The 11,213-nt window shown below is 39.1% G+C and overlaps 1 protein-coding gene across 2 annotated transcripts; it reads left to right on the top strand.

Annotated features, from left to right (window-relative positions):
* Nucleotides 1-1,274: 1,274 nt before the first annotated feature.
* pkd2 (polycystic kidney disease 2) lies at nucleotides 1,275-10,910 on the top strand. 2 transcript variants are annotated; one of them, XM_034895315.1, is made up of 15 exons: nucleotides 1,275-2,115; nucleotides 2,675-2,788; nucleotides 4,155-4,288; nucleotides 5,175-5,425; nucleotides 5,843-6,067; nucleotides 6,642-6,870; nucleotides 6,963-7,133; nucleotides 7,246-7,427; nucleotides 7,522-7,642; nucleotides 7,734-7,832; nucleotides 8,410-8,531; nucleotides 8,661-8,778; nucleotides 8,884-9,044; nucleotides 9,256-9,403; nucleotides 9,946-10,910. In XM_034895315.1, exons 1-15 carry the CDS (start codon nucleotides 1,686-1,688, stop codon nucleotides 10,153-10,155), a joined length of 2,715 nt encoding a protein of 904 aa, XP_034751206.1. In that variant the 5' UTR covers nucleotides 1,275-1,685; the 3' UTR covers nucleotides 10,156-10,910. The 2 variants fall into 2 exon arrangements, with proteins under 2 accessions (XP_034751206.1, XP_034751197.1); XM_034895306.1 differs by having other exon boundaries at nucleotides 1,280-2,115; nucleotides 8,881-9,044.
* Nucleotides 10,911-11,213: the final 303 nt, after the last annotated feature.

Genomic DNA, 11,213 nt, shown 5'->3' with positions numbered 1-11,213 from the left:
CAGATGTGATGAAAAATTATTTTGAGTTGCACCACAAAAATCTGTCTTAAAACAATAGCAGTAGCCCATATGCGCACCTAGACCTAGACAGATTTTGCTCACAGTTATCATGCAGAATTGTGCTTTGATACAAGTGTGTTTCACAATGCGGATATGGTTCCTGATGTTTTTTTCTAGTCTGGTCACTGGTGTGGGGCATAATAAATCTGGATAATGAGCGCCATCAAGTGGTCAAACAAGTTTTGTGTCTTATACTTTCGGTTAAGCAGATAATGCATGCACCATCATATTAGTAACAAAATTAAATAGAATTATCACAACATCGAATAAAAACACTTACAACAAATATAACAGAAGAATACGTCAGTAGGCCCTATGTATTTTGTTGCTCAGTTAAAAATGAAGAGTTAAATATGGGGTACAGTATGAAAATAAAAAAGTACAGTGTGAACCTAAGTAGCAAATATAATATAAATAAAATTCAATGATTAATATACCTCGGCAAGTCACCTAACTGTGTTTTCTATGAAGACGGCTTTCTTTGACAACCAATTTACAGCCTTAAGGGGGTCATTTACATTTTGAGGGAGGTTGGGATTATAAATCTATAGAAACTGCTATATTTAGAGTTAAACAAAAATTGTTTACAGAGCTGTTGACATTTTATTTTGAAATATGAGCAGTTAGCGAATCAGGCAAAAAAAAATGTACAGTCCCAAACTTGGTTGAAAACTGGACACTTAACCCAACAAGCCCCCCTCCCCAATGCAGGCCTAGGCTATCTATTTCAAAAATGTCTTTTTACTTAATGTTTAAAACTTTATTGCATCCATACATATAAGCAACTATAAAAGGTGAGCGTGATCTAGATTCTAGAGTAGTTTTCTTCAAATGAAGGCCTCTTGCGCGTGAACTCCTCTTTTAGTGCATTGTTGTCATAGCAACTGCGGAACTAAACATACATAAATTATGTAGCTAACGCTAGGTTATGTCTAGCTGTAATCTAAAATACTATTACTACCTAGCTACATTATAAAAAACAAATGCAAGTCTTCATACAGGATTCAGTAATCGTTTTTAAAAAAGATGTTATAGAAATGTAGTAGCTACTTAATTCAGATTATTACAAAACCAAAAAACAATCCCAATGTGCAAAGAAAAAATAATATAAATAGACCCCAACCTGCGTACAAAAACGTAAGGAACGATTTTTTTTTTTTTTTTTCCTAATTTGTTTTATTACTTTTTCCACGGAGGTGTTTTCCATCCTTTACTGCGACATCATGCCTTCTAATGTAATCTGAGTCCCGTAAAATGAGAATGAGGATTTTTAGGGGAACAGTTCAAGAACAAGATGGCTGTCCTGGGGCAAGAAAAGTATCTTTCTGCTTCCACATAAACACGGCATTGTGATGCGGGCATCAGTTTCGTGTAAATAGCTTAATAGGTAACAACTTGAATAGATTATTAGGTAACGTTAACAACTTTAAACGCTTTAAAGGCATTGCTTTATAATGGAAGACATCGCTTTTTGAGACGCAATTGAAGATCGGAAAGTTTTCTAAGCGGTTTGTTTCGAGTGAAAACTAACTGACTGGCGCTGGCTATGCGTTTTTGCAAAACGGTGAACTTTTTTTTAGATGCCCCGCACTAGATAAAAAACTAAATTGCTAGCTAACTGGACCATGAGTTCATCCCGAGTCAGACCGCAGCAGCTAAAGTTACCGCAGAGCCAGACTGGCAGGTTGCCGAACAGACTAGACTCAAGCGAAGGGATAGAGATGGAGAACATCCAGCATCAAGACCTCGGTCTCGGGGGAGTAATAGGCACCCCGTCCCCGCCGTCAAGACAAGCGTGGAGTCGGGATAACCCGGGTTTTGAGCCCGAGGATGAGATTATGCAAGCCGACTGGCCTCCAGCGAGTCCCGGGAGGAGGTCGGTGTCCACGGCCTCTAGCAGCAGCTGCAGCAGCGGCCTAGGCAGCTACGCCGGCGCGGGCAGCAGCACCCACATCCCCCGTGGAGGACTCTACCCGACCCCGACAGTGGATGCCCGGCAGCAGGACAGGCATGACCACCGCAGCTGTATGAAGCAGATACTCCAAAAAATCAGAAGTTAGTCACTCACTTTATGCTTTGCAAAACTTCATAGACTGGTTTAATAATTTTCTACGGAATATTATCATAATGCTGATGTATAAATACGTCGTAGTCAGGGTTTAATAGGGCTGTGAAGTTCATCAAGACGACCAAACTTCATCAAATTGTTTCCCTGTACAGTAAAACGTCAATCAGATTTGTAGAGTTATGTCACGGATTTATAGTAATACTTTCCCCATACTATATGAAGAAAACATTTGCCATTAGAATTGCCACCCTCCCCTTTATTGTTATCAGTTCCCCTACAGTAGACAGCTACTAAAGTCCAACGCATTGTGGTAGTAATAATAATGATAATAATCCTCATCATCATTCTACAAGGGCACTTTTCAAAATCTAGATTACACAGTGCTTCATACAAGTCTGCAAATTAAAAATCAACAATTATATAATCAAATATAACATCAAACCATATGTAGAGCTTATACTGTCTGTTATAAAGACATTTCCTGGAACTAATAACTAATTCCGGTAATACCAGTATAAGACTTTTTCTTTTTTTTTTTCTTTGCAGTTCTGTGGGGCACAGAGCTGATGGAGGACAGTGACAACAGTCGAGAGAGGTACCTCAGGAACGTCCTGAGGGAGACGGTTACATATGTTGCATTCCTCATCACTATTTGTATCTGTAAGTAAACACTCAAAATGTCTGCAAAATTACAATATTCATGCTAAGGTTGGTTGGCATGCCCTTCATATATACTCACATACACATACTCACATATGATAACATAAGGGAAAAGTGATATGGATAGATAGAAATGATCATGTGCTACAAGCCCCTGTTACTACACAGCCCACCTTCTACTCTCCAACTGTGTCCCACTTCTATTCTTCATAATAATTGTCTCCGTTTTTTGGTTATGTAGTACGTGTGTATATTTCACGCCTGTGTGTAGTCATTACTAACAAACAGAGTGTAAATTGTAATTTCCCCAGTGTGGATAAATAAACAGTATAAATTAAATTAAAATTAAAGAAGTTAAATTAGGTAGTGTTTTCACACTGGAAATATGGCAAAATTAGGTATTCTCCAAACAGTAAGTATGCATTACAAATCAGCTTATTTTTTAAATTGGCAAATAAATTGAAATTAACTGTTCTTTGGGGTGTGAAAGAAAACTCAATCTCAGAATACCAAAACCAAATAATTAGCAATTTAGTATGTCATAACTAGTATGTCAGTCGGCACCTATAGCATCATTTTCTCTAAGTTCAAGACAGTAAAGTATATTTATTCCTTGTATAGTTACTGCAAGAAAGTATACTATAACAATTAATAACATATACACACATTGGGCAGCACATAAACATACATGTAGCCTTACATGGGTACATATTATAAGGAACATGCTCAAAATATGTGTGTCATTTAGGTGCTTGTGTCCTAAAAGTTAGTCCTGGACTGAACTGGACAGTTGAAATGTGCCACAAAATATGTCGGCCTGGGTACCTTTCTTGTAGCTAAAAAGTTATTTTCCAAGCTCAAAGTGTATATGCTTAATGGTTTTGGCAGCTAAAAACCAAAACTCTGACACTCGTTTGGTGGCTTAGATACCAACACAGGTCACATTTTGGGATGGCAAAAAAAAAGATGGAAATCCCACATTTATCATATGGTAAAGTTTCTCTACTCTCTTTTTGCTGCAACAAAAATCCCAAACAGTGGTTTAGGGTGGATCAGGAAATGATTTTCTGACAGAATGGTTTGAGGCATATTTTGCCAGGCAGTAAAGTAGTTTCCAGAGCTGCTCCCAGATGAACGCTGAATGCTACAGAGAATCGTAATGTGTAACCTAATTTTGAGTTTACTTTTGGTGTTCGTCAAGTCTTTGCATCCTCATACTAGATGCAAAGACCATATTCGTGTACAAAAAACAATTCACTCTGTTAATTCTGCTGTTTGTCATTCTGCATTTTGGCTAGTGCTCTAGTTAGTGATAATAGGAATAAGGCTATTAATAATGTTTGTCATATTGTGATTTGCTCTGCAGTGACTTATGGGATGGTGAGTGCCAATATGTACTACTATACCAAAGTCATGTCTCAGCTTTTCCTGGACACACCGCTTTCTGCCGGGGATCCTTCCTCTTTTAGAAGCCTCTCAACCATGGAGGATTTCTGGACGGTAAAATGCAAAATTCATCTCTGCTTTTTAAAAATGTCTTTAAGATGGTGCTTTTTTCAAAATCATTCTTCACCCATTGGTTGGATGTAATTAAAAGGAGTAGTCATGTGAAAAAATACACATTTTTTCTTTCCTGGTTTGAGTTAGATAGATCTGTTATATAAGGCTCAACCAGCAGCACATAAAGACACATACAGAATGGAAACTGGGAAACAGCTAGCCTGGCTGTGCTTAAAGGTACACCACCTAATTAATATGTGAGCTTTAGAGATGCTGGTAGGCGGGGGTTTTTTACCTACAGAACAAGACTAGCTGTTTCCCCGGATTTCAGTTTATGCTAAACTCAGCATCTCCTCTTTCATATTTACCATGCAGTCGTAAGAGTGGTATCAGTCTTCTCATGGAAGTTGCGGCGAGAAAGTTCATAGTAACTTTCTCAAAAGGTCGACCTCTTCCTTAAAAAAAAAAAGCTTTTAATCTGCAGAGCTACATCAGAGAATAATGCCATCAAATAGTGTACATTGGTGCTTTTTCATGTAAGCACACATGGGAAATGCGGGTCAAAATTTTAGTTCCATTTCAGCAGAAATACATAGAAGAATTAAAACAAAGGAAGAAAATATTGATAGAGCATAGGCAAAAAGTGCAGTACCTATAACCCTTAAACACATTAGTAAAGTCTTTCAATAGTCGGATTGTAGCAAGATCATTTTTTTACATGACAAATACCCCAAACTGTGAAACATCAGAAGCTGTGCTACGCTTGATTTTTGAAAATAAACATCATTTTGCGTGGTAAACTAAATTTGAAATCACAGTTTCTCGTGTCTGAATACCTCCGTCTGACCACTTCTGTGTCAAAATCCTACCTGTCCTTTGCTTACAGTTCACAGAGGGACCTTTCCTCAATGGCATGTACTGGGAGGTGTGGTACAACAACAAGAGCCTGCCAGAGAATCAGAGTCTTATCTACTATGAGAACCTCCTCCTCGGGGTGCCACGGCTCCGGCAGGTCAAAGTCCGTAACGAGTCCTGCTCCATCCACGAAGATCTGAGAGATGAAGTTCACGACTGCTACAACATGTACACCCCAACCAACGAAGACACAACCTCCTTTGGCCCCAAGAAAGGAACTGCGTAAGTCCAAGCATTTTTCAATTCAGTTTGATTGCTTTCAGTTATATTATATTATCAGTATGGTGGTGGACTGGTAGCTGGAGCGGTGCCAGTTCACCTCCTGGGCACTGCCAAGGTGCTCTTGAGCAAGGCACCGAACTCCCAACTGCTCGGGGTGCCTTTCCGTGGGCAGCCCCCTCCCTTTTGACATCTCTCCATTTAGTGCATGTAGGTACTGAGCATGTGTGTATAATTTAGACCTGTGTGTAATGTGTGTAATAACAACAGAGTGTAAATTTCCCCTTGTGGGACTAATAAACGATACATTAATCTTAATGAATCTTAATCTTAATGTTAAAAAGAGGCTATGAGCTGTATCATATGTATTACACTAACAAATGTGTACATCCTAAATCAGTTCTTTTTGGTTTCTCTCAGCTGGGTGTATACAGCAGAGAGTAACATGAATGGGAGCAGTTATTGGGGCCAGATATCTAAATATGGAGGTGGAGGATACTACCAAGACCTGTCTCGTACGAAAGAGGAGTCAGCCACCCAACTGCAGTTTCTGAAAGACCACCTGTGGCTGGACAGAGGCACCAGAGCGGTGTTTCTCGACTTCTCTGTCTACAATGGGAACATCAATCTTTTCTGCATCGCCAGGTGAGAATCATCAATCACCATCCAGGGCCGTGACTCATGATTACTTCTAGATTCCGCATTCATTGACATAGTATGGAATTTAAAGAACATATACTGTACAATACAATATTTGTAAAAACAATGGCACCAGGTAGAAATGAAATTCAACAAAAATAATTTTAACAGAGGAAAAACATTCTTTAAGAAGGCACCCAATTTTATATTTTGTTGCTGGTTTATTCAATTAAAAAAATAAATCTAAATGACAATTTCTCAGAGCCCAAGGTGACTTTAAAAAAAATAAAATAGGAAATAGGAAAGACACACAACCCCACGTTTGAGGAATCATTAACAGTGAACAATGAAAGGCTTGATAACTGACTTAAATGATTCATTGATTATCAAAAATGCTGGTGAATTTTCTGCCAATCAACAAATCAATTATTTGTTATACTCAGTACAGTCTGAAAAGGGAAACATGAATACCAGTACATCAGCCATGCTAAATTGTTGGGAGAATCTTAATTTATTGTCAAAATATAAAAGTAACAGTGTATGAATAATAATAGTTGATCTGATTGGATGCATTTGTCAGGTTGTTGGTGGAGTTCCCTGCTACTGGTGGGGTGGTGACTTCCTGGCAGTTCCAAACAGTGCGTCTGATACGATATGTGTCCAGCTGGGACTACTTTGTGGGTCTGTGTGAGGTGGCATTCTGTCTATTCATCCTCTACTACGTGGTGGAGGAAGTGCTGGAGATCCGCATCCACCGCTTGCATTACTTCAAGAGCTTGTGGAACTGTCTGGATGTTCTCATTGTTGTGGTGGGTATCAAAGGCCTATTTCTCTGGGATTACTAAAGTCAATATAGAGTAATTTTTAACAGGATTGACTGAGTTTGTTGTTCTTTTTTCAGTTGAGTGTTGTTGCGATCATCATGAACATAACCAGAACCGCCATGGTTGGCAACCATCTTAAAGGCCTGTTGGAGAACCACACTGCTCACCCCAGCTTTGAGCATTTGGCCAACCTGCAGGTCCAGTTCAACAACGTGGCCGCGGTCATCGTCTTTTTTTCCTGGGTCAAGGTACACAACTTTTTGCTTAGATTCATAATAACTCCAAAGATACCATAGTGGAAACATAAGAAGCAAACTACTGTAAAGTCAACTAATGCCGATAACTTGTCTCATCTCTTAGCTTTTTAAGTTCATCAACTTCAATAAGACCATGAGTCAGCTGTCTGGCACCATGTCTCGCTGTGCCAAAGACCTTGTTGGTTTTGCCATCATGTTCTTCATCATCTTCCTGGCGTATGCTCAGCTAGCCTATCTGGTGTTTGGAACTCAAGTCAATGATTTCAGCACTTTCCAAGCCAGCATGTACGTAATTCAAAATATAGTTTACACATAAATAGATGTAAAATCACCTCTGATGTTTTTCTTTTGTTTAAAAATGTTCCTTCTGTTTGTGTAGATTTACTCAGTTCCGTATCATTCTGGGAGACTTTGAGTTCTCAGAAATAGAGGAGGCGAATCCAGTTCTCGGACCTATCTACTTTACAACCTTTGTATTCTTCATTTTCTTTATTCTTATGGTGAGTAGGGTTTAGTCAACTGTTCATTCATGTTGTTTGCACGCGCCTCCTCGCTAACACAAGAACACATTTTCTCATCCTGTCTATTTAGAACATGTTCCTGGCCATCATTAATGACACTTACTCTGAGGTGAAGGCCGACATGTCCCAGCAGAGGACTGAGATGGAAATGTCTGATCTCATTAAAAAGGTATTGAACTACATATATCATTCATTTTGTCAGGACAGATAAAATCCATTAAATAAGCAGAAGCCGCCATGGCAATAATAAGATAACGGCCCCATAAGCTACTCGCAATATTGCAATGTTTGGGTCTGGTTTTATATACTTACAGATCCAGATGTTGAAAAAATGTTATTAGAAAAAATATTAGAAAAGAAAAAGAATATTGTTTTGGAAATATTATATTGTATTGAAAATCCTAGGGTTTCCTGCAGTCAAGGTGTTAGTGGAGTGGTTGGTTGTTTTCCTTGAAGCTTGATATATTTAATGAAACTGAAATGTCTTCTGATGAGTTGCAACGCTGCAGGAAATCCGGAATGTTTCAGGTAACACACCAGAATGGTATCAAAGATTGCCAGCTCCATAACAAAAAATGATACAAAGTGACTTCATCTTAATGACAGAGGGAGCAGATAGCATCAGATCCTGGGAACATGTTTGCTAGTTTACTTTTGCAGAATTGTAGTATGTGTATTACCTCAAACTGTTATTTGCTTTTTTTAAGGTAAGTCCAAATGTAAGTTAAAGTGTTCTTCTCTTTAAGGGTTGTAACAAAGCTTTGATGAAGTTGAGACTGAAGAAGACGGCAGTAGACGACATCTCGGACAGTTTACGCCAGGCCGGGGGCAAACTAAACATTGATGAACTCCGCCAGGACCTTAAAGGGTGAACAAAACTTCAAACACGGCTGAAAGCTATTAACTCTTACGATGTTATTTCAATGTTTTGGGTTTGTAAATAAAATATCGTATGCTTCGTGTCCTGAGTGTGTTGTTGATTTTTATCTTTGCTTAGAAAGGGCCACACAGACGCAGAGATTCAGGCCATCTTTGCCAAGTATGATCGCGATGGCGACCAGGAGCTGACGGAGCATGAACACCAGCAGATGAGAGACGACCTGGAGAAAGAGAGAGTGAGTGGTGATGCCAACAGCTACTTACCCTGCAAGTATGTGTCAGCGTACACTCGTACACTCAGCCTGCCGATGTTCAGTGTGTCTCTGCTCGCTCGCCAGGAGGACTTGGATCTGGAACGCAATTCGCTGACTAGACCCAGCAGCGGGCGGAGCTTCCCTCGTACCCAGGACGACTCGGAGGAAGATGATGACGAGGATAGCGGCCACAGCTCTCGACGCCGTGGCAGCAGCTCAGGGGGGGTCTCCTATGAAGAATTTCAAGTGTATGGAACTGTTACTATTATGTTGTTAATCATTAATGAAAGTTGAACTAAAAACAGTGTCAGAATCATACATACATAAATACATAATTTATAAAATCCATCAAGTACCAGTCAAAAGTTTGTCTACACTTTCTCATTCAAGTGAATAGCAGTAGTATGACACATTAACATTTAATCAAATAAAGGGAACTAACGGCTTTGTGTTTCTCAGGCTGGTGAGACGTGTGGACAGGATGGAGCACTCCATCGGCAGCATAGTGTCCAAGATAGATGCCGTGATCGTGAAGCTGGAAACTATGGAGAGAGCTAAACTCAAAAGGAGAGATGTGCTCGGCAGACTGCTGGATGGAGTCATGGAGGTGAGATGCAGTCAGCTCATAGTGGAGCACTTAGAAGCTAAAGAGCCAGATGTTTCTGAAGAGTTGGTAGAGACAAAAAAACAGAGGGAATTTTTTATTTGCAATTACAAGGTGGCCTGAAATATGACTTAATATACTAGAATAATGTTCCTCTGTATCTGATGGATGTGATGATAGGCAACTGATTACAAGTTTTCAATAACATCTTAAAAGTTGGTAATATATCAGCAGCTTGTTTCTTCAGCACCCCAAGTGGCCAAAAAAATCTGTTATTGCAGGTCGTCTTTGAGACAGTTTCTGTTCTCGAGGAAAAAAAAAAACGGATTTTTCCTCAACCACATTTCTTCTTAAATCACTAGTATAAATGAAATAAATAAGCCATGCTTCCATAATAAAGTTAGGTGTGGGGAGAAATGGGAACACTGTCCTGCTGCATGTACAGTATGTGCAGGTACCAGGTTACAACGTTGTCAGATATCCTGCATTGTCGGATTTCTTGCATGTGAACAAGCTGTACAACTTAATCTGTTTTTGTCTGTCAGGATGAGCGTCTGGGACGGGACACAGACGTCCACAGGGAGCAGATGGAGAGGCTGGCAAGGGAGGAACTGGAGCGATGGGAGTCTGATGATATGGTCTCACAGGTCAGCCACCTGCAGCCCGCCACTCCCGTCGGCCCCCGGCCGCGCCCATCCTCCTCCCTGTCCACCGACGGCCTCGACACAAGCACAAACGGGGGCAGCCATGTGTGAGGGCTCGGCCCGCTGGTGAGAATATTCCACTCTGGTGAGAAAGCTCGCCACTGGAAATTTCCCTGCAGTGACCAGTTTTGCAAAAGAAAATAAGATACCATTTCTTGACATATTTCAAAGGAGGTGATCAAATTAAACATACTTCAAATATTTAAATGCACTGAAAGTGATGGAGGTTCTCCTCTGAGACATATAAAGTATTCACCTAAGCTATTATCGAGTCTTACTTTAACAGCACAATGAAAGGAAACATGAAAATGTTTAAAAGTGGTTGAAGAATAATGAAGATTTACAGTACAATGTTACATCACAGTATTAGATGTAATACACCAACCTGCAAGAATACTCAGTTGTAGTCAGCAAATACACAGTGTATGATTTTAGTATTACCGGCTTTTGATAACCCACACATCGCACGCAGCATTTACACGAATACCAAAAAGACATTTCTATGACTGTTAATTATGCTGATTATTATTATTTTTATCATTTTAATACACAGTAGGTATAAGTGTGGCACATTCTGTCATATTTACTCATCCTCTGTACATCAATTAAGCTTTCGAATTTAATAGCTTATTACCATTTTATGATACATATTGTAACTTAAAACAAACTTCGATTTGGAGTGCATCTAGTGTTCATGGGAAACCCATGCATTTATTATGTTTTCTCTGTGCCTTACTTTTTTATTTTTTACAATCTATTTCTTTTTTAAATCTGTTATGCCAAATAAAGTGTTATTAAAATATAAGTTTGTTTAATTAATTTTACTTTCTCTGTTTTGGATTGTGATTCAGTTTAAGTGACAAGACAACAATCATAAATAAGACTCAGTAACAAAAGGATCTAAAACACTGTCTTCCTTTTTTAACATTAACATTGACAATACCAGATACTATATGTATTTAGGATGAAGTCTTCATTAAATATAAAGCCATTAGATTATAATAGAGAGAACTAATTATGGAGGATATGAAGAAAACATTGTGTTATTTCAGTTGTTGTATTTCGGTGCATGGAGTTTATAATTAGCTGCTGATTTTCTTGAAAGAACA

The sequence above is a fragment of the Etheostoma cragini genome, chromosome 2, assembly GCF_013103735.1.
Source record: "Etheostoma cragini isolate CJK2018 chromosome 2, CSU_Ecrag_1.0, whole genome shotgun sequence".
NCBI classification, from domain to species: domain Eukaryota; kingdom Metazoa; phylum Chordata; class Actinopteri; order Perciformes; family Percidae; genus Etheostoma; species Etheostoma cragini.
The sequence above is the reverse complement of the archived record's forward strand: the minus strand, read 5'-3'. Positions and strand labels throughout refer to the sequence as shown.